Below are 23,927 nucleotides of genomic sequence, written 5' to 3' on the forward strand. Positions count from 1 at the left end.
AGGGCACCTCTAGAGTGCAGGCATTCCCCATGGCTGGGACTAGGGTCACTTTGGGGCACCCCACACTGCCCCACACCCTCCACCGTTCCCGCCCTTCAGTTCACCAGGGCCAAACCCACAGACCCTTCAAGGTCAGGAGGCCACCCCACGCCCGGGAGCCAGCTCCTCTCCCCAGGGAGGGGTCCTCTCTCCCAAGAGGGGCTGGGACAGTCTGACCACCAACTCAAATCATCATGTGATGGCTCTTCTGGAACATGCTAGACCCCTGCCCACCCCAGGAAGGGCCAGGCCACACGCCTGTGAGTGCCCCATAGCTTAACCCAGAGTCGAGGTCCACAGGTCATGTGAGCAGCTCTCCCCAAAGGATCACCAGCCAGGGTCTGCACCCCGACCTCACCACTCCCAGGAACACCTCAGAAAGGCATCCTATACCACACAAGGTCTCCTCAGACATTTACACAACAGGAAGAATGCTGGCCCCACCTCGCCCTCCAGTTGAGGACAGAGAGACACAGGAGACGCTTGCTACCATCCATCCTGCACCAACCCATCGGGGCCGGCTATGATGATGATGGTGACTGTCAGCTTTATACAAGGAGAGCCTTAAAACAGCATTTCTGGGACATTTTGTTTTCAACACCCCTTTATACCCCGTAAATAACTGAGGACCTCAACAAGTTTTCGTGTAAGTAGGTTAGAGCTATGGATATTGCCACATAAGAAGCTACGACTGCCAGGTTCGATGCACAATACTGGATGCTTGGGGCTAGTGCACTGGGATGACCTAGAGGGATGGTATGGGGAGGGAGGAGGGAGGAGGATTCAGGATGGGGAACACATGTACACCTCCGGCGGATTCATTTTAATATTTGGCAAAACTAATACAATTATGTAAAGTTTAAAAATAAAATTAAAAAAAAAAAGAAGCTACGACTGAAAAGCCTTTTTAAAAATGTATTAATGCATATAAAGTAATACACGACCCTCTTCCCTTCCTCCTCCCTCCATGGAACATGTTGCTGTTCACTAGGACCCCAAAGTGGGGAGAGTTGGAAGAAAAAAGGAAGTGAAACAGATTAGTGCTGCTTCAGATGATACAAATTCTGAAGACAGCATCGTCCGTGGGGAGGGGAAAACTGTTGATTCAAGTTAGAGTGTTGGATTATTTATGGATTTTATTTATGTGTTTTTCCACTAACCTTGAAGAACTTTAATAAAGAAAACAAAAACCATTAAAAATAAATAAAGTTCTATACATCAGTGTCTCTTTTGCTGTCTCGTATACAGGGTTATTGTTACCATCTTTCTAAATTCCATATATATGCGTTAGTATACTGTATTGGTGTTTTTCTTTCTGGTCTTTTGGACTCTGTGGGAGAGGGAGAGGGTGGGATGATTTGGGAGAATGGTGTTGAAATAAGTATAATATCATATATGAAACGAGTCGCCAGTCCAGGTTCGATGCACGATACTGGATGCTTGGGGCTGGTGCACTGGGACGACCCAGAGGGATGGTATGGGGAGGGAGGAGGAAGGAGGGTTCAGGATGGGGAACACGTGTATACCTGTGGCAGATTCATGTTGATATATGGCAAAACCAATACAATATTGTAAAGTTAAATAAAATAAAATTTAAAAAAATAAATAAATAAAGTAACAGTAGCCAATCCATTATGTATTAACAAGAGTATGTAACAAATTTTATGAAAAATTATGACACTTTCCAAAACAGCCACTGTGAGAAGCAAGGCTTTGTTCTCCCTTTTGCCAGTCTCGGCATCTGTCTTCAGAAGACAGCTGTTTACTGTGTTCCATGTTCTGATTCTATTCTGTTCTGTCTGTTCCAGCTGATTCTATGTTCCACCATTCACTCCATGGTCTCTCCTGGAGGACGTCTGTGAAGGAGACGGGCCTCACACCACTGTCCTTGGATGAGACACATCTCACAGCCCCCAGATGGTCTGGAAGCCCAGAGCTACACTGAGCCCACTCTGAGAACACACTCTATAAATTATATTTAGTTCTGCTCTTCATTTTCTTACAAACAAGTTGCCTCCTGCAGGTTTTCTCAAATACTATGAATTCTCAGCGCCCTGGGATAGGAATTCTCAGCCTTCCCCACCCATGCACTGCCGCAGGACACTCTCCACCAGGCAGAGGGGTGGGGGACAGACCAGGGCCAGCATCCCGATACTCTCCAGAGCGGTGATCCAGGCATCAGTGGAGGGGGCATCCTCTGTGCAGATGACTCAGTGCCCCACTCCTCCCACGGGGACATTCGGTCAAAGAGGAGGAGGAGAGGGGACGCTGCCCCTGTTGGGAGGGCTCTGGGAAAGCCCAGTGACTGGGTCTGCCTCAGCCTGAGCCATGAAGGTACCTGCTGTGATCAGGGAGCTGGCCTCAGGGAGGTCCAGGATCTGGCCACTCAGCCTTCAAGTGACCAGGGGCAGTCACTCATCCATCAGACACCTGCCTCCTCATCTGCAGAAGGGATTTCCCAGTGTCCCACGGGCAGACTATGCTGCGGCTAACAGAGTCGGGGAGCCCAGGGCCAGCCAGGTGCAGATGTCCACATCATGGAGCCAAGGGCCAGGCTTCTGGCAGGCAGCCTTCTCCAAGCCAGCAGGCAGCACTGGGCTCTCTTCCGGAATCTCTAGCATGTCCGCCCCCACCTGTCTCTTCACTGCCAGGACACGTGGTGTAGACCACTGAGGCACAGCTCCCTCCCCCATCCCCTCCCCACCTCCACATTCAGGCTACCTTCACCGGACCCAAGGGCCCAGGATGAGATGAAGGTCCACTGCCAGGTTCCACCGTTCCCTGGGCACAGAGACCCTTAGCGGAAAGCTCATGAATCCCAAACTCGTCCAGCCTTCCTCCCAGCTGTCCATCTGGGGAGCTAAACCCCTCCCTCTGAGGAGCCCACAGAAGTGACAGAACCTACTCCACTTAGGCACCGCTCCTGCAGAAGATTCCTCAAGGTCACCAAGCCCCGATTCTGGGGACCTCAGGTATGACAGGCATCCCTATCCATCAGCATCCCCCTGGGGCATGAGTGTGGGTGACCGTGGACGTCCCTGCATCCCCCAGCTCGTGTTCCTGGCCGTCTCCAGGCCCCATGATCCCAGCCTCCGGTTTATTTCTGTGTGTCCCTGACAGAACTGTCCCCAGACTGGAAGGTGTGGACAGGTGTGCGTGTGTGTGTGTGTAAGTGAATGGACCATAAATTCGATAGGCTGGTCAGAAGAGGCAGCTGTACCATCAGATTCGAAGGAAAATCAGAGGCCATGGGTGGGGCTGCCCCAAACGGCCACCATGTGAGCCTGATTGTCCCCTGTGACACAGATGCTCAGAGTGGCCGCCACGGAAAGAGGAGTCTCTGTGGGGCTGGGGAGGCTCTCTGATGGCCTGACCCTCAGGACAGGAGGCGTTGGAATAACAAGGTGTAAATGAAGATGAAGGCAAGTGGTGCCGCAGCAAGCCTCAGGAGTGACCCTCCCTGCCCAGCGTGGGGGTTCTCCAAGGGAGGACGAGAGCATCTAGCAGGTGACATCCAGGCCACAGGCTCACAGGTCCACCGTGTTCTGGGGAGAGCTTCCTAGAGAAGAGCCATCCTCAGCTGGACCCGTCGACACAGTCAGGACTGGGAGGATAATTACAGTCAGTCAGTGACACACGTGTTCTTGGTGACCATCCTGAGATGGTCCCTTCCAGGCTGGCTCCACCGCAGGGCAGCCAACACAGCCCAGAACAGACTAGGGAAGTGAAATGCTAACCCATCGCCTTGGTTTTTTTTTTATCTCAACTGTACCGGCTTTGGTTAATAAACTTAAGAGACAAAAAAGGTTTTTTCCGTTGCTTTGGGTGTTTTAGATTACAACACCTTCCCTGTAACTAATGAAAGCCGGCTCCTGGAGTTCCCCAGCAGGAGCGTGACAGCTGAACAGCTGTTTCCCAGCCAAAGCAAGAAAGAAAATGGAGGGGGAGGGCCGGAGGAGCTGGCTCAGAAGGGACAGGAGTGACAGGGACATGACAGACAGAGCCCCCTCAGAGCAGCAGAGGAGCTGCAGGGGGATCCAGGGAGGAGGGTCTCACGCTTTGGTTTCCAGACATGTTCTGCAGGCTCGCAGGTCAACTCTGGACCTGATTGGCCCTGCCAGAGAGGACGGCAGAGATCCTCAAGCTCAAAGGCTCTGTGAGCCTGCCCCACTGGCCCCAGGCCTGGGAAGAAGCAGAAAATTCAGTGGGATCAGGAAGACCCACTGCAATTTCAGAACCCAAAGATGTCCAAACCTCTCTGGGGCTGAGGGTGACTCTGAAACGGAAGTTCAGAGAGGCCAGAGGCCATCAGGTGGACCCCATGCTGCACCTGGATTCTAGGAAGGCAAGGAAGCTCCCAGGACCTGGTGGCACCCCCAGGGGAAAGGGAGGTGCGGACGGAGAGCTGGAAACGACCCAGCGACTGCACCTGATCCCCAGGTGACTGCATCCAAAACCCAACTGGCTGAGTCATACTAACTTTGCACGGTATCTGGCAATCAGTGGGAAAACAACGGGTCCCAGAGAGGCTGGCTCAGTCAGTCAGTTAATAAGTTGTGCCCAACTCTTTGTGTCCCCGTGGACTGTAGCCTCCCAGACACCTCTGTCCATGGGATTTCCCAGGCAAGAGTACTGGGAAATGACAGGTTGTCATTTCCTTTTCCAAGGGATCTTCCTGACCCAGGGACCGAACCTGCTGTCTCCTGACTGCATCTCCTACAAAGGCAGGCATATCCTTTACCACTTGAGCCACATGGGAAGCCCCCACTGAGGCATACTCTTCAATAATAAACAGTCACATGTACATATCTGCTCCTGGTCTCCAAAAGGAACAATGGAGGGGCAACCCCAGACACAGCACAGATGCCTAAATGCATGGGGTGGGAGAGATGGTGGGGCAGGGCAGTATGTTGGCCCTGCAGATACTTGGCAGTATCCAAGTATCTTGTCTCAGAGTCTCCACTGTGGGATGGAACCATGCCAATATTTTATGTACTTAAAAAGAAAAATTAACTTAACACAGCGATGCCTAAAAATCAAAACCAAACTAAATTAAACCTAATTATAACCTCGCTGGTAGCATGATCACACAGCAAAGAACTATTCCAGGTGAGGAGAAAACACATATTTGACTATATATCAGTGCTGTGTGCTATGCTTAGTCACTCAGTCATGCCCAACTCTTTGCGACCCAATGGACTGCACCCATCAGACTCCTCTGCCCATGAGATTCTCCAGGCAAGAATACTGGAGTGGGTTGCCATGCCCTCCTCCAAGGGGTCTTCCCAACCCAGGGATGGAATTCAGGTTTCCCGCATGACAGGTGGATTCTGTATCCTCTGAGCCACCAGGATATACAGCTTCTCTGGTAGTTCAGTGGTGAAGTATCCGCCTGCAATGCAGGAGACACAAGTTCAATCCCTGGGTCAGGAGGAGGGCATTGCAACCCACTCCAGTATTCTTGTCTGGAGAATCCCATGGACAGAGGATCCTGGCAGGCTGCAGTCCATAGGGTCGCAAAGAGTTAAACACAACTGAAGTGACTGAGTACGCATGCACACACACACTAGTGGGATGTAATCCAAGGACAAGATCACCGCAGAAACCGCTAAAGAAACCTTAGATTGTATTCAGTGGTCTTATTGAGGGTAATAATATTGTTGATGCTATTTTGAATCAATTATACATAAAAGAATGAAACAAAAAATTATACTACTGTCATTAGAGTTTCCAAAATCAAAGGAAAAGAGACACAAATGTAAAAATCAAAGGACTAAGTGAATTGGAAATATCCATATGAAGTCAGAATTTGTTTCCATTTTTCTAAAAAATATCTTCCACCTCTGTCTTTTGGAAAGTCACAGGGCCAGAGACAACCCGGATTACAGGCTGGAAAACCCACTTCCTGCTGAGAGAAACTAGAGCTTCTGAAAAATGCCACATCTGTGTATGAGGCAGGAATATGCTAGGAGGGTGTGGGCCAAGTCACCAGGAAGCAGGAGGTAACCTCAGGCTCATCCCCTTGGTGGATCCAGTCCTGAAACTTGATAAAGAAATGAAAAGAATCAAGCGTTCACTGAGGATAATCAAACAGCTCATGAGTAAATGTTCTTCATTTTTAAAGAATCACGTGCTAATAAATGCAGAAGAAACAACAGGATCAGAAAACTGACCCTGAGTGTGTCAACCCTAGTGAATACAGATCAGCCAAGCTTTTGTGGCAACTGCTGTGACCCTCGGGCACATCATCTTGGGAAGCCCATAACAACACAGGAACCTCAGATCCACACGTCCCGATGAGAAGAGGCCAGCAGAGGAGCAAGCACAGGGGAGAAGCAAAGTGATCAGGGAAGTGTCGTTAACACAGATGAGAGCTCAGGACCTAAGGCAGGCACAGAAGGTCAGCTCGTTCAGGTGCCTGGACAGGTCGTGAGAAGTACAGAGCACACCCACTCCCGGGGCTGAGCTGCCACCAAGGGCAGCAACGTCAGCAAGGAAAAACCAAAACCAAGACGCATGTGGCACATCCACTGAATACAATGTGTGTATCCATCTGGTTTTTTGGTTTTTGTATGCTATGAAGGTCTGATATCTCAGGGGCCTTGCTGGTAGGAAAGGATGCCTCCTGCTTACCAGGGCTGGCTAATTCCTGGAGACAGTAGACCGCTTGCTCCTGTCCCACTGGCAGATCAGAGCCCACACTTTTTCTGTGGACTTTCATACTCCTGCCACTGTTCCCGCCCTAATCACCAGGGTAGGGACCAGGGGGCAGGAGACACCGACAGCCCAGAGCCCTCACCATCCACACTCTCCAGCCCTGTGTCTGCTCATCGCCATGGAAACACCCATAAAGCTCCGTCCCCCTCTCCTAGCCTCTCTGCCTCCTGGGCACCCAGTGGTCCCTCCTCTGGGGGACTGTGATTGATAGAGCATCCTTCTCTGGCCTTAGCCCCCCTGCCATCACTGTCACCTCTGAAAGATGGAGCATTTTCTGCCATATTAGTAAACAAGGATGTCACAGCCATCAGAGATTGCAGACCTCCATGTGTGAGCCCTGAGGGAACTCAGGAAGGAAAAGAATACCTGCCATCTAGCAGCCATCAGACTGCAGCCACTTACTACCACTGAGCCCAGAGGAAACTCAGGACATGAAAAACCCAGGAAGCGGCCCCAGATAGCTGAGGGCATATCAAAGGGATGATTCCACAGAGCCCAGACTTGCATCTTCCCATACACAGAAAAGCACTAAGTTCCTTAACTTGGGTTATCTGTTTTTAATTAAAAATAATTTTTTGATGACCAGACTATCTGCCCTTTGTTGCAAAACCTCTATATAACCTGGCTCTCTCCTTGCCTCCTTGGAGCAGTTCTCTCGGGGTCACTTGAGATACTGTCTCCTGGGCTTGAAGTCCTAAAAATTCCCACCAAATTAAACGTAACTCTCAGCTTCTGGGTTGTGAACATTTTTTAAGTCAACACCTCCATAAATTAAAATCCACAGGCACCACCCAGACATACATCCATCTCACGTGAATCCTGACTGAAACAAATGAGCTCTGAAGAAGAGACACGTTTGAGACAAGCAGGGTGACCACACCCAGAGGAGGACTCAAACTGGCACCAGCCACAGCGTGCCGGACAGAGGAGCCACTCTCCAAGGCTGCAAGGATGTGGCATGGTGGTGGGCAGGATCTGGGGCGAGGCTGCAGACCCACAAGACTGGCCGGATGTTAGTTCTATCAAAGGGGATTGTGAGTGCCTGGGGGCGGTTGCTATGTTACTCTCTAACTTTGTGCATGTGTGAGTTTCCTAAAACCTTCAAGGGCCGGGTTTACATCTGACTTGTTCCCACTGCATCCCCATTACCCAGGACAATTCGGGCACACAGTAGAGACCTGGCTGCTGTTTTCTGAACCCAACTAAGGACACGTGCTTTCTCGGTGACACACAGAGGCACCACATCCTCTTCTGCACGGCACTCCAGGCCCCTTCCAGGCCACCCTGCCTCTCCCTTCACTGCTCCTCTGCACCGAGGCCCCAAGTCAGCCTTGCTCCCCACATCTCGCTCCTCCCTCTGCCTGGAGCACACCTCCCCACAAAGGGACCTGAGCCACTGCAGCTGCTGAACAGAAAGTTTCCTCCAGCAAACGGGGTGGGTGAGTTTCCACAGGTGACCTAATGCAAATGACAGACTCATTAGAGTTCCAAACATCTACTGGTTTTTCAACAAACAATATTTATTCCCTGCTAATCAAAGGATAATTAAAGAAATCCAGGTTCATTATCCAGGATGCAGAAAGTTCAGAAAATTAACTATTATATCTTACAGCTTAGCAATAACCATGGTTACTCCGGGATATTTCATTCCAGACTTCCTTTTTCTCTCTGGCACTCATGTAAGTGCGTGTATAGTATGTGCACACGCAGTGTGAAATTCTATTCTATTCTATTCTATTCTATATGCAACTTTACATTCTACTTTGATCACTTGAAATCGTACCCTTGGGTCGGTTTTCCAAGCTAAGTTCAGGTGATGGTCCCATGGCCGCCCCCTCCAGGCTGTGCTCACGATATCGCTTTACATCCTGACCATTTTTCAGTCAGCAAAATCCGGGTTTCACAAAACTGGCTCAAGGTCTCCCTGGCTGGGTTGTAATCTCCCTGGCCAAGGCTCTCTGACTCCGTTCTGGGGCTCCAGTCCGCCCCTCACCCCCACCAACAGCAGGTGCACAGGCAGCTTTGCTGAAGAACACTGTCGAGCAGAGGCACAGCTGGACTCAGCACGTGTCAGGCCTGGATGTGGCCAGCTCCATGCGGCCATGGGACCAGCTGTCAGAACAGGAAGGCATGACCCCCTGAAATGACCCAAGGACAGTTTCCTGAGGGGGAGGAAGAAAGATAGGGATAGGAAGGATGGACAGGAACATACAGCCAAGCAGCTTAGAACTGGGTGGGGAGCTCCGCCCTCCGACAGGCTTCCATGGGCCCCTTTCAGAATCATCCAGAGTAACACAAGTAACTGGGAAATAATGCCCTCACTAACACAAGTCATCACAGTCATCCATCAGGCACTGGACCCCTTACACTCCTGGCCAAGTGCTCCTGTGTCGGGTCCTCATGGTCTGGGAAGGCTCCCAAAGCGTCTGAGTTCAGGGACAACAAGGACTGGCCAAGCCCAAGGGCTGATGTCCCCAGGGAGAGCCCCCTGGCAGACCCCGCATACCCCAGGAATGCTTGGACCTAAAGAGGGGAAGCCTCTGCACTCGTCCGAGCTCTCTAACCACCCATGATGTGTGCAGGTCAGCTGCCTGGCCCTGGGCACCAGCCTGAATCCAATGCATCCCCTTCTCGTGCCTGACAATGGCCACGCCGGGGTCGAGAACAAGCTCTTGCTGGAAACAGTCCCTGAAGGATTCCTGGTGTTATGACCAGAGCTGAAGACCATGCTCTCACCTGCCCGTCACCCCTGAGGACCAGTCCGCCTGGCCCAGCCGACATGAGGCCAACATGGACCCAGGCTCATCTCCGTGGCTGGCACACCAGGAACCTTCCCCACCTCCCCCATGCCTCCTGGAAGCTGCCAGAGGGGCAACTGCTTTGTCCGGGAAGACCACTTTCCCATGGGAAAAACTGACATCCAGAGATGGGCCCACCCCCAACAGGTGGTGGTGGAGCAAGGCTAAACCCAGGACAGGTGTTTCTCCGTAAATCCAAAGGGTGTGGCCAGTTTCCGAGATAGACACAGACATCAGAGTAAACACAGATCTAAAATAGATCCGATAAATGGAGGAAAGGTCAAAAACACAGTGCACATCTGCGGTCGTCAGCCGTGGATCAGGGTAAACAAACCGTCAGCGCCTATGGAGATGCAGACAGGCACACTGTGAGTCTAACCACCCACCAGGGCCCTTCATAAAGGAGGATGTGTTTGCTTCCCCGGGGTCGCCACAGCTTCCACACAGGGCGCTCGGACATAAAACAAGCACATACACAAGGAAAACACGCCCGGTGCTCCTCAGAACAGGACACAAGCAGATAAGGGTGAAAATATACTGAAGACACAAAATGTCAATGCACGACCAGAGAAAGAAAGCAATAAATAAGAAGCAAACGAGGCCATTTTAATGTTGGGCTTCCTCACGGTCAGTCACCTCAACAAGGACAAAAGATAGAAATTGCTTCTAGAGAAGAAACAATTTCTAGGGAAGTCGGAAGCTGCACTCGAAGGTACATGGCAGGTTAGACGCGTAGATGCAAAGATCAGCGAACCTGAAGGCACAGCAGTATAAACTGTCCAAAATGAAATAGAAAAAAAAAATTTTTTTTAATAAAGATCATCATCTTGGACTTCCCTGATGGCACAGTGGATAGGAATCCACCTGTCAATGGAGGGGAGATGGTTCAATCTCTGGTCCAGGAAGATTCCATATGCCACAGAGCAACCAAGCCCATGCACCGCAGCTACTGAGCCTGTGCTCTAGAGCCCAGGAGCCACAACAGCTGAGCCCACGTGCCACGGCTACTGAAGCCCACAGACCTTAGATGTGACCTGTCCCAGGAAAATCTCAAAACCCCAGTGCTCAACCCACAGCATAGAAAAGGGGACAGGCATCCTGAGATGTCACCAAGTGACCCCCAGCAGTCACGTTTCAAGTCCAGGTAGTCGTCCCGGAAAAGGGCAGTGCAGGCCTGCTCCAAAGAACCCTCCCTCCACCAAGGTCAGCCCAAGCAACATCTGCCAAGGAACAGGAGGTGCAGGGTGGCCCGCAGGCAGTCCACACACACAAAGGGCCCCACAACCCAGCCAGTGCCTCCGCCTGCCCAGGGCCCTTCACTGGAGGTGTGACTGGGTTCATGCAGCCTCTTGCCATCTGCAAAGGCAGCAAGCACTCTGGTCCCAGGGTAGGAACCAGTGAGGCTGAAACAACAGCCAAGACCACATCTCCACCAGAGGATCCACCAGGCATGTCCTGGCCCCAGGAGCAACTTCATCAGACGAAAGGGGTGGCTGTACTTACTGTGGCCAGCTCGTCAAACTTCCCGAAGAGCTCATTGAGGAGTTTCACCAGCTCCTGGGCCGTGCACTGTGACGCCAAGCCTGTGAAGCCCACGATGTCTGCAAAGAGGATGCTGCAAGACAGAGAGGTACCAGCTGCCCTCTTCCATGGGCTCAGACAGACGTCACCTGAAACCACAGCCCTCTGCGTATCCCTGCTGGATCCGGGACAAGACTGAGGTTGGGAGAAGCCGGGGGACTCCTCGGTCACAGAGGGAGGAAATGCTGGAGCCACTCAGAGTTCCTGCTGACTCCTCCCAGGACACAGGGAGCAGCTCAACGTCCACCAGGCCTGCTCCACTTTCTGGGGTGGCCTGGTGATGGGGTCATGGCTGGTGGCAGGTGAGCAAAAGTGACATGTTCTCAAGGAATGAGCAGCCCTCACACCATCTCCCCACCCCTACCCCACAACTGATGCCAGTGACTGAGCCCAGGCCTTGTCCAACCCCCCAGGGGTGCTGTGCTGTGTGCAGGGCGCCCTTCGGTCAGCTACAAGGGTGAAAGCAACATCTCTCTTAGATGCTGGGCATCCGTTAACTACAGTACCCATGTCAGGGTAAACAACACCGTGTCTACCCACAGTACACAACCAGCAACCTGGATGCTGCAAAGACTTTAAAAGTCTGAAGTAATGAATCAACAAAGAGGATCCAGGCAGGACGGAGAACGTAAGGCAACAGAGAGCTTCCCCTAGCCATACATTTGGAAGAGGTGGGGTTCCTGCTGATCCCCCAAGTACCTTGATCCCCCACAGGTGTGGGGATGATGGAGAGCTGACCAGGGGCCTAGCTCAGAACAAGCTGCTCCACGGGAACCATGAGGCCTGATCACAGAGTTCCTGGACCAGTAGCAGGTGTCACCTCCAAAGCACTCACCCCAGGGGAACACCCCTCACTCCTGAAGACACTGTATGGCCAACCTTTGTCACCTTCAACCAAAAGCACTGTCAGCTATGAGACCTGGGAGGTCACTCACATGGTACTGGAGAGACTGACGAGACATAAACGTGCATCTCCAGTTTAAACGAAGAAAGTGATGTGTACAGAAATTTGTTCTTTTGACACAGTTGTGTTCATATCTTAATTCCTGATGCCAGATCTTAACTCAGGGTTGAATTTTCAATAATACCTCATGTCAGAAAGTGGGGACCCACATTACAGGCAGAAAGTGGGAACCCACATCTCAGAGAGGCTTCTGTGAGCAAGCCAAGTGCAGAGAGCAGCTTCACCCCAGGCCAAGTCTCATATGCCGTTATAATCCTCTAACTGCAGAACAGCATCCCCACTGAGACTGAGAGGAGCTTAAGGAGGCAGACCTGACTTGTACATCCCACTGTACCAAACACAGAGCAACAGGAGACACATATCTGTGTTAGGAATGAATGAACGGGTAAAAACTGTGTCTAGGCTACAGGTGTGGCACTGATACTGAGAAGCTGAGCAAAGGGACTGCAAGAGTGGGCGGAGACAAACAACAGTTTTCTCCCCTCTGTTTAGTATAAAATTCATGCTTCTTCACACCTCTGAGGATCCAGCGTGTTTTATTCCTTCTCTATAACCACCCATGCATTCTCACGCCCTCCTCTAGCCTCTGGTTTCTCAGCCTCTGCTCATTCATTTAGTTCCATAAACACTGACTGAGCACTGCCCACCTCCACGCTTGGAAAGCCCCCAGCATTTCCCTGCCTGTCCACCTCCACAACCCACGGGAAACCTCACCCCTAAACCACCCAGGTAGTGGATCTCTTACACCCCAGGCCCCTGTCCTCAGGAGCTCAACATCTGGGAAAGAAGGCACAGAGCAGGGAGGGACAAAGCACAGGGAAGCAATGATATGGTAAGGCTGGAATTCACCCACTTCAAGGACGCAGCCAGGCTGGAGCAGGGTCTGGAGCCTATCCAGGGATTTTCCAGACAAACAAGAAAGGAAGGAAGGAGGGAAGGAGGAAGAAAAAAAGGAAGAGGGGATTGATTCAGAAGTGCAAATAGTATATGGAAACTAAGAATGGGTGAGAAACCATATAATAACTTATCAAAAGCTGAGAGAGGCAGACTGGCTGGGACATGGACACAACAGTAAGCAGTGGGACACAAGTATCCAAGAGGAGAGGCTCCTGAGTGTGGTGAGAAGTGGCGGGGAGAAGTGGTGAGACCTTGGATTCCAGAAGGACTGTCCAGCTCTGCTGGTTATGGCAATGTGCTGGGACCTCAGGCAACCTACCCAATACTTTCACATGTCAGTCTTTCCATCTTTAAAGTGCGAATAAGACCAGAGTCCAGATGATAGGTTGTGAGGGTTACATGGATTAACAAAGCACTTAGAATAACACCTTGCACCTACTAAGAGCTCACCAATTGCTTAGTTGCAATAATTTGTGAGTGTTACAATGCAATAAATACTTAATGAAGGATCTACATGTTAGGCAGTGTTCTGGATATATGCTTGGGACTTCGCAGTGAGCAAAAAGATCCACACATCACTGCCCTCCAGAAGTTTCCATTCTAGTCGGAGGAGGTGGATGCTCACAGTGTGTCAAAGGTGACAAGCATAACTACGGAGGAACATGAAGCAGGGAAGGCGGGTGTGGAGCTCTGAGTAAGTCAGGTGACATTCGAGTCCTGAAGGGAGGAGAAGGGGAGCCAGGAAGACACCAGACAGGGTTCCCCAGGCAGAGAGAACAGCAGCTGGTACTGCTGTGATTTTTGCTGGGTACAGAATGCTTACCTTTCTAGTTCAGCTTTTGAATAAGCCAGGCCACTGCCTGGTGGCCTCCACGGTTTCTGATGAGAAATCTGCTAGAAACTTTATTAAAGTTCTATTTTTTATTATTAAATTATTTATCTTTATTATTAATCTGATGAGAAACTTTATTAAAGTGCTTCTCTCCTCCTGCTTTCAAGATTCTGTCCATGTCTTTGGCTTTTGACAGTTGGATTATGATGCGTGCAGCTGCGGTTCTCTTTGAGTTTATCTTATTTGAGCTTCTCTGATGTAGTTAAGTGTTCTTCACCAAATTTGGGACATTTGGGGCCATTGTTTTTTTCAATTTTTCTTCCCCTTTTTCTCTTTGCTCAGACTCTCATCATGAGTGTGTTGCTATGTTTGATGGTGTCCCTTGGTTCTCTGTTCATTTTTCCTCATCCTTTTCTTCATTCTGTTCTTCAGACTGGATAATTTCAAATGACTTATCTTGAAATTCACTGATTCTTTCTTCAGTCTGCTCAAATCTGCTGTTAAGCCCCAGATGAATTTTTCATTTTATTTTTCACTTTTGAAATTTCTATTCAGTTGTTCATTTACATAATTTTTACTTTTTTATTGGTATTCTTTATTTGATGAGAAATCACTCTCATATTTTCTTTTAGTTTCTTAGACATGGTTTGTTCTTTGAACACATCTAAGATAGCTGATTTTAAAGGTACTGCCAAATAAGTTCAATGTCTGGCCTTCCTCTGGGATAGTTTCTATTGACCTCTTTTTAAATATACTCTTATGTAAGCCATGCATTCCTGTTTTTAGCTTGTTTCATATGTTTTTATTGAGAACTGGGTAATATAACACGGCAACTCTGAAAAACATATCCCCCTCAGGGTTTGTTGCTGTTACTGTTTATACTATTGCTTCTTTAGTGACTTTTCTGAACTAATTCTATAAAGTCTGTATTCTTTGTTACGTGACGCTACTAAAGACTTCGCTTCATTAACTTGGTATAGTGTTCAGCTAATGACTAGACAGAAATTTTCTTAGATGTTCGGAGCAAATAAATTTCTCAATCTTTGACAATGGTGTGTATGTGAATGTTGGGACATGCTTTCAACACTCAGCCAGGCCATACTGGGCTTGGACATAACAGGACTGTAGACAGCCCAATGAGATGTCCATATTTGGGCTGTAGAAAGATGTCGCTGAATCCTGATGGAGGGTAGCCAGGAGGGCTATGGTGTAGCTGGCACTATCTGTGACAGCAAGCCTCAGCTTCCTCTCCTGTCTCAGGGCTGTCCTGCCTGCACCAAGTACACTGGCCCACCACAGGACACGTGCTTAGTCACTCAGTCGTGTCCAACCCTTTGTGACCCCATGGACTGTAGCCCACCAGGCACCTCTGTCCATGGGGATTCTCCAGGCAGGAATACTGGAGTGGGTTGCGATGCCCTCCTCCAGGGGATCTTTCCAAAACAGAGATCGAACCCAGGTCTCCCACATTGCAGGAGGATTCTTTACCAGCTGAGCCACAAGGGAAGCCCAAGAATACTGGAGTGGGTAGCTTATCCCTTCTCCAGCGGATCTTCCTCACCCAGGAATCGAACCGGGGTCTCCTGCATTGCAGGCAGATTCTTTACCAGCTGAGCTATCAGGGAAGCCCATCATAAGACTTGGACAGAGATTTTTCAGCAGCAAAGGGGAGCAGTAACTTGTCACATCTGTATTACCATTATAGGAGAGGAGAGGAAGAGAAAGGCACTTGGGTGCTCCATGCACGTGCCCACCTCTGCCTGAAGCCCCAGAAGACCCCTGATGTCTGATGCTTTCCTTGATGTATGCAGATGCTCTGCCCTGGCAAGGTGTGCCCTGGATTATTGTGGTAGTCTGGTCTTCTCAGCAGGGCATTTGGTCACTAAATCGAGTTCTTACCCAGTAACAAAAGGTAATGTGCAAAGTGGAAAGGTCTAGGCAGACATCAGCATCAGCCAATCCTAGACTAGCTTCAGCCCTATCACTCACTGGCCAGGGAGTCCTGCACACGCACCTCACTTTGCTGAAGCTCAAGTTCCTCATCTATAAAGTAGAGGTGACAGTGCTCATGGATATCAAGGGTGTGATGATATTAAACAGAACCAAGTGACCTTTCCTGACTGGGCTTGAACGTTGGCCTCACATATCAGGCCTTAATCCCATTTGGCTTCACCGTCTTCTGTAGGAAGACAAAACTGGTCCTTATCAAGAGACATAACAGTGGGAGTGAGTGCACTCACCAGACAGCTGTTAGCCACACCAGCCCACACACAGGAGCGCTTGGACCCTGACAAGGATGGGCTGGCAGCAGTGGGCCTTGGCTCATTCAGACAAACAAGCACCAGCTCGTGGGGACCCAGTCTGCAGCACTCGACACAGACAGAAAGAGGAATTTCTTATCCTTTTGTGTCCACAGGGGCTCAGTGGGCAGGGAGGCCTGACACCAACAACCAAGAAAACCAGCAAAGACCAGAAGGAGAGAGAGTGCGTGGGTCCTTCAAACCATCATTTCCTACCTGACACTTTTGTCAAGTATTACCCCAGACAGGAAACACTGCTATTCTAAGTACCTTTAAAGGCAATGCATGATTTAATATAATAAATTACATTTTAACAGAATCTTTAAAAACAAATTAGCAAACTTTAGAGTGTCCAGGGAAAGTTGGTTCATTCCAAGGGCTCGGTTTCCTCACCTATAAAATGGGAATAACCATCTCTACCTCCTGGGGCTGCCAAGAGATAAACAGAGTAAAAGAAACACCTATCCCAGAGCCCAGCACAAACTAGAACAATGCTCAGTTATTAACCTGATACAGGCAAATTCCCAGTTCAACGGCCACTGCCCAAGTCTGGCTAAGGGACAGAGTTCCCATGCTCTCCAGACAATACAGGAAACAGAAGGTGAAGAAATGAGAAATAGCTACTGTGAAATGCATCACCCGAGAAGCCCACCCACACCCCTTGTGGGAACTGCTTCCCTGCTGGGCAAGTGCTCACCTGGGCTCCTGACCCACACCTGCTCCCTCCTTCCCCAAAATCAGGGTCCTCTGCTCACCTCTGCCATCACCGCTTCCCCCTCCATCACCTCCACCTTCACCATCACCTCCCACCTCTACCACTACATCCACCATCTTTTCCACCTCCACCATCATCACCCTCCTCTGCCATTACCTCCTTCTCCTCCACCTTCTCGCACCTCCTCCATCACTCCCCACCTACAACATTATCTCCACTTCCACCATCTCCCACCTGCTCCATCACTTCCGCCTCCCTGATCACCCCTCCCACACCTCCATCACCTCCCACCTCAGCTCCCCAGGCCCATCACAGGGCCAAACTAGTGCCAGCTCTACCTCACGTTGTCATGCCGCTGGATGTAAATCTTGTGGAAAATCCTCTCAGGGGGCTTCAGGAAGTCCTCCTTCATCTCCATGGCAACATTCCGAGGCAGGAGGCTCATGAGCAGCCGCTCCTGGACAGAAGAGACAGGCTCCTGTGACACAGCAGCTCCTCCCTGTGATTCCTGGACATGCCCAATCCAGTGACCTTGGTGCCAAGGAGCTGCCCTCCACGAGGGGCCCCAGAGCCTCCTCACACACAGCCAGCACATGGTTCAGCCGCATGGTCCCTGCCCAGCCCCAGAGCCTTGGTGGGTTGTGCCCAGGCCTGGACTGTCACCACACAGGTAACTCGTTCCCAGAGCACTGGGCAAGCTTACTGGGGAGAGCTCACCATGTGCCCCAGCTCCAATGAGTGGGGGTCACAGGGAGGAGACACCGCTGCCTCCAACCAGGCCTGTCCAGCCTCACTCCCCACACCACCACCCAACACAGCCTCAAGAGGGACCTCAAGGTGGGCTGCCCATGCCCATCGACAGACAGGAGCCCATGTTCCACAGAGATAAGTGACTTTGGATACAATGTGGCATATTCTCCTGGTCTTGTCTTCTGATCACTCCCAGACCTGCAGGAGTCAAAGGTTCTCCACCCCCAAGAGTATGGACCGAATGCCTGGGCTAGTAAGCCACAGGAGCCACGCTGCCCCCGGGGGCTCTGTCACCCTTTCTGGACCTTGGTTTCCTTCTCCAGTCCCCATCTCTCCTCCTCATGACGGATCCTTCCCTGGCCTCAACCCCACCGGTCACACCGTGTCTGAGAAACCATGTTCTAGAAACCTGGGGTGAGACCCCCACTCCTCCCTTTGTCCCTTTCAGAGCCCCTCCCCAACCACACACACTCTGCTTTGGAAAGAAAATAAAAGTGCAGAATTTAGATCCTGCCTGCAATCAAGTAAGACTTCCTACTTACAGGGGTGGACGTGGGGCAGGGAGGGGGCAGTAGTCCCTCCCTCACTCTCTCTCCAGTAGCACCCCCAACCCGGCTGGGCCCACAGCCCCTGGGCCCTCAGTCTGCTCAATGGAGGAGGCTCAGAAGGGGCCACGTGGATTTCTGGCATCTCCCACTTAGACCAGGTGGCCAGGTGCAGTCCCCAGGACCTGAGACCCTCGTAGACCCCAGGTCTACCCCGCAGTATGAGACCACATCTCTGCCTGGGAGCAGCCGCTCCCCCACGTGACATCCTCTGGAGGGCAATCACAGCAGCAGCAGTGACAAGAGTCACCAAAAGCACTGCCACCTCCAGGAAATGGCCTCAGGGGCCTGGGGTAGGGGTGTGAGGGCTTCACCCCCTTGGCTCCAGATCATAAAGTTATTTTAAGATGGGAGAATGTATCTGATGCATAGGAAGAGTCTCCCCAGGTGACACATCCCCACATACACTTTGGATGGAGGCCAGGCCCAGCCCCACCCGGCACCAGGTGGAGCTCAGTATGTGCACCCAGGAGAACCAGGCCTGGTCTATGTAGGGTGGCGGGACCCACTGTGGCCCCCACATGGCTCGAGGCTGGACAGACCCCCACACTCAGGAGGAACATTGCAAGAGCACAGCACAGGGGGAGAGGCCCCTCCAAGATGGAAGTACCAGTCTAAGTGAGCATGTGAGAGCAGCCTCGGGGACAGAAAGTCCCAGTGCCCAGGGCGTGGGAGCTGGTGTGTGAACTGAGTGTAGACAGGACCTGATCATCCCTTCCTTAGCAGCGGGGCCTCTGGGGACAAGCCTGAGCACCACCCGTGGACAGGAGCCTCTGCAGACGAGCCTGCGGTCCCAGAGAGTACTCGGCAGGGGGCTCACTTGGGCCACCATCAAAGGACCACCTGGAAGCTTCCAGAGATTGTCACTGCCCTGCCCTGAGGTGCAAGGTGGGAAAACATAAGCAGCTCGATGACAAGGCAGGCCACCCTGGAAGGGCCCTGGGAACACGCAGAGCCCTCTCTGCTGCCCCACATCAGGGGCGTCTACAAGCCCAGGCCCCTCAGGCCACCTGCCAGTCTAGGGGCTCAGGGTGCACCCCAGAGCCCCATGCAGGGGGGTCTCAGGGAGAAGAGTCCCAGGGCCTGCAGGACAGCTGCCTGGCCTCCCATCCCGACTCTGCCTCTTCCAGGGCCATTAGTTAAGCTCTGTCTCAATCCCACCCTGTCTATCAGGGTGATAACCACACCAACCTCCTCAGCAGGGTGTTCTGAGAAGGGGACAAACACCTCAGGCCCTCGCTGACCCACAGGGGTCCCTATCTTGTATCACACCTCCCAGCACTTCCGATGACAGCTCTTCACAGCTTCGCTCTTCTGTCTCCTGCATCTTTTAAATCTGTCACCTGCTCTTGGAAAAGCACTCGGGTGTCACCCAAGTCAAATCAAGCAAGGGAAATTGTCCTCCCCAGTGCCCGCCTCACGCCTTCCTTCACCGTCTCACAGCCCCAGAACCGACCACTCTCCCTGAGCCTCCCCATCGGTGTCCTGCTGAGGAGAGCCCTCCCCTCTCTCGGTCTCTCCATCACCTCAGCTGTCCTGCACGACTTGGAGTTAGAACAAGGAAACCAGGGCAGCCACCAGGAGGGAAGGACTGAAAAAGCAGAGGGACGCTGACTAGCCCGGGACTTCAAGAGGAAATCAGGGGGCAGGTACGGAGGGTTAGGCCAGGTGCTACTGCAGCCCAGGGGTGCACACCCAGCGCAGCGTGGGGTGCCGAGACAGATGGCTGGGTTAGCACTGTCCCAGGATCCCTTCTCCACCACTAGCACCACAATCTAGCCCCTCATTCTCATCAGGGGACTTGAAAACCTGGAATGAAAGCTGTATTGTCCAGCCTCCTGTTCAACTAGATGTGGCCAAGGAGATAGGAGCTGAAGAATCAAGTGGAAATTTCTGGAATATTCCCTAAAGGCAGTTTGTTCTTCTTCCCTCCTTCTGTTGCTGGGGATACAGTCATGATGGCTGGATCTGTACCGACCGTCTTAGTTCAGGAGGAGGAAAGCTACACGCTACCAATGGCAGACCATTTAACTAGATGGAGACTGTGTTGTGAGGATTGCATGGGTCAGAGCTGCATCACTGGCCATAAAGTGCCAGGCCTGCAATACGTATGTAAGAGAAAGAGTTATCTCACTGCATAAGCCACTGTCATATGAAGTTCCTAATAGCAGGCTATATTTCTGACCAAGGGCTGAGCATTAACTCCATCCACAAGATTAGTGATAGTGCCTGAAGCCAACACACATTAATAATCAAGACTTGAAAGTACACAACCTCGCCCACAGGGAGCAAAGCAGCCAGCCATCTGAAAAGATCAAGCGCCCGTCCCTGATTAAAAACAAAAAGCAGCAAACAACTTAGCTGGCTGACATCATAAAGATTATACCTGAAATCCACATCCAATTCCAAACCCAGCCCTCAAGCCTCAGGCAGCAATAAACATTACATTAGAAGCAGACAGCTACATGATGAGTTCTAACTAGTGAAATAAGACACAAAGCCAGAAATCAAAGGGACAAATTTATAAATATGAATCATACAAAATATCCCAGCATTCTATGAAGGCTATATAAAAACCTCAATTTTATCTTGATTATCAAAATGTGACTTAATATATTAACCTTAATAAACATTAGATATTTAAACAACAATTATGAAGACTGTTTCTGAAAAGATGGAAAAGCACTTTTTCCTATTCCCCCACTAAGTACACAAAAAGTCCTGGATATTACATATAAAACAGTCATCTGAAGGCTCTTAAAGGCAGAGGGAAGGAGGCAGAAACCTCTGTGCAAGGGATGGTCTGCAGGTAAGGGCCTGGACTTTCTTTTTGCCTTACATACCCCAGACTGGGTGCTGGAAGGTGGGTGCCCCAGAAATGTCAACAGGCACAGCAGTAAGCTCCAACAAATTCGACCCTCTCTGACTAAAAGATCAGGACAGGGGTAGCCTCAGGAGATGGAAACTGCTATACAATAATTGTCCCACTCCAGGCAAACCACTCCAAAAAATCAGCAAAGCTCCATCCTCCCCAGGCTGGGGTGCAGAGAAGCCATGCAGGGAACTCTGCCTGTGCTCACCACCAGCTGGTAACACCCAGTGCACCCCACCAACCCTGCCCCACTGCATCAGCAGAGCCAAGGGCTTTCCTGCTCCTCCCTCCAAGTCAGAAGCCAGAACTCCCTCCTGCACAGCAGTAAGGAGGTACCCCCACCACCATAAGTCCCAACAGAGGCTCAGTATGGAACCTCGACTTGTACCTCAAGAAGGAAGTATTGAAGTGGTGGTCTCCACTTTCCCCTACCAAATGAAGTCATAGAAATAAGTTCAAATAAGACACAGAGTCCCACACACAATACCCCAGTTGTCCAGGTTCCAATCAGAAATCACTCATCATACAAAGAACCAAAACAATCTCAACAAATGAACAAAGGTTATCAACAGACTCCAACACCAAATGACAATAATCAGAATAACTAACAAGATTTTAAAGCCGTTATCCTAAGAATGATTCAATGAACAACTACAAATATGCTTGCAAAAGTGAAAAAACAGAAACTCTCAGCAAACAAATAAAAGATACAAAAATAATAAAATAAACAAACAAAACAAAACAAAAAAATAAAAAAAGAATCAAATGGAAATTTTAAAACTAAAAAGAAAAACCTGAAATAAGAAGCTCAACAAATGGGAACATCAGAATGGAGGGGACCAAGGAAAGTTTAGTGAACCTTGAAGACAGAACAGTAGAAATTGACCAAACTGAAAAACAGAGAAAATAGACTGGAAAAACAACAGAAGAGTAGAAACAACCCAGACATCCATCAATAGATGAATGGATAAACAGTGCGGTCCATCCACACAGTAGAATACTATTCAGCCATAACAAGGCATGAAGCACTGACCAATGCTACAACACAGATACACCTTGAGAACAGTATGCAAAGTTAAAGAAGCCAGACACCAAAGGCCACATACATATGATTCCATTTATAAGAAACTTCCTGAGCAGGCAAAACCATAGAGACAGAACACAGATTAACAGTGTCTAGAATAAGAAGTGACCACTAATGGGTACAGCTTTCTTTCTGGGGTGATTGAAAATTTTCAAAAAACAGATTATTATAATGGTTACACACCCAAAATATCAGAAAAGTCATTTAGTTGTTTTGAACTTTAAATTGAACTTAATAGTATGTAAACTGAAGAAGGCAATGGCAACCCACTCCAGTACTCTTGCCTGGAAAATCCCATGGACGGAGGGTCCTGGTGGGCTGCAGTCCATGGGGTCGCTAGGAGTTGGACACGACTGAGCGACTTCACTTTCACTTTTCACTTTCATGCATTGGAGAAGGAAATAGCAACCCACTCCAGTGTTCTTGCCTGGAGAATCCCAGGGACGGCGGAGCCTGGTGGGCTGCCGTCTATGGGGTCACACAGAGTCGGACACGACTGAAGCGACTTTAGCAGCAGCAGCAGCAGTATGTAAACTATAGATCAATAGGTTTTTTTAATTAAAAATAAATAACATCTATGGTGGTTTCTAAAGGTGCTGTGAATGAGTCAGATCTGTTTAAAAATCCATCCTATATCACTTTAAAAGAAATTTGCTTTCTCTTGATAGATTTCTTCACACAATGGGAAATCAAAATTGTCAAAGTTTCATTTATCTTGTTAGAATGACAAACTGAGTACACATTGCAAACAATTGCATGCAATTCTGGAATTATGACCTAACAATGGCATTTGAGGCATGTTAGGGACTTTGGAGTGGTGGCCGCTGCAGTCAGGGCAAGGACACTGATCTCAAGAGTCAGACCTTGCAAGCCCAGGCTTCTTGGCCAGGTTGTAGGGAGCAGTAGGGAGGAGGCCCCAAGGAGCTAAGGGGTGACCTTCAGAGGTCTCTCACTCCCTTCCCTATGCTCCCCAGCTCTGACAGGCTCAGACCTCAGGGTTAGACCGCAGTGGGGAGCTGTGATCACATGAGGCCCCCAAGTGGTCTCTGTCTGCTCCCTACCCCCACTCAGTGAAACAGGTTGTCCAACTCTGCCCCAGCTCTCTCCAAGCTGAAGGATGACAAAGCTGCAGCTTACCAATCTGCCTGCCCTGACTGGAATACCCCACTGGGTGCCCCACCCCACCCCCCATTTACTGAGTGAAAGCCACCTACTGCTCCCCATCTCCCAGCCTCTACCTGGCAAACTCCTACATAACCTTCAAAGCCCCAATCAAATATTTCTATATTTCTTCCAAGGCACACCCCTCCCCCATGTAGCATGCTTCTCAGACCCCCCCCCATCCTCCAGTTGGGCCTCCCCACAGGAGCCAACTGCTGCTGTCTCCCATGCAGTCCCACATTTGGCTGAGACCAGGTTCCCTCCATCCCAGGGTCCCTGGAGCCATAGGCCAAGCATTCAGATGTGCTGGGTCAAGGATGACCACCCCCCACAGAAATTCCAGCTGGGCCTCTCCCAACCCACTTGGCACCAAGAGGCAAAGGGCCTCAGGGCAGATACCAGTCATGAATGCAGAACTAGGGGGGCAGAAGCTGCTCCCCTGTGCATCTGACTGACCTGCATTTCTGAGATTCTGCAATTCTGGCTCCGTCCTCCAAAATCATGAGCAAGGTTACCCTGCACTCTCACAAGGAGTTTCTGTCCTATGGATGATCAGCTTGGAACAACGTTTTCCTCAGAAGTTTCTATGACTCAGCTGTAGAACCACTGGGG

The 23,927-nt window shown here is 50.4% G+C and overlaps 1 protein-coding gene across 1 annotated transcript in view; it reads right to left on the reverse strand.

Annotated features, from left to right (window-relative positions):
• ADCY1 (adenylate cyclase 1) overlaps positions 1–23,927 on the reverse strand; it is a 106,534-nt gene that overhangs the window by 61,310 nt on the left and 21,297 nt on the right. The window contains exons 3-4 of the mRNA XM_019958905.2: positions 17,182–17,300; positions 11,058–11,169 (exon numbers count right to left, since the gene is read on the reverse strand). Coding sequence (XP_019814464.2) covers positions 11,058–11,169; positions 17,182–17,300 — 231 coding nt within the window. The remainder of the gene's footprint in view (positions 1–11,057; positions 11,170–17,181; positions 17,301–23,927) is intronic.

The sequence above is a fragment of the Bos indicus genome, chromosome 4, assembly GCF_029378745.1.
Source record: "Bos indicus isolate NIAB-ARS_2022 breed Sahiwal x Tharparkar chromosome 4, NIAB-ARS_B.indTharparkar_mat_pri_1.0, whole genome shotgun sequence".
Taxonomy (NCBI): Eukaryota; Metazoa; Chordata; class Mammalia; order Artiodactyla; family Bovidae; genus Bos; species Bos indicus.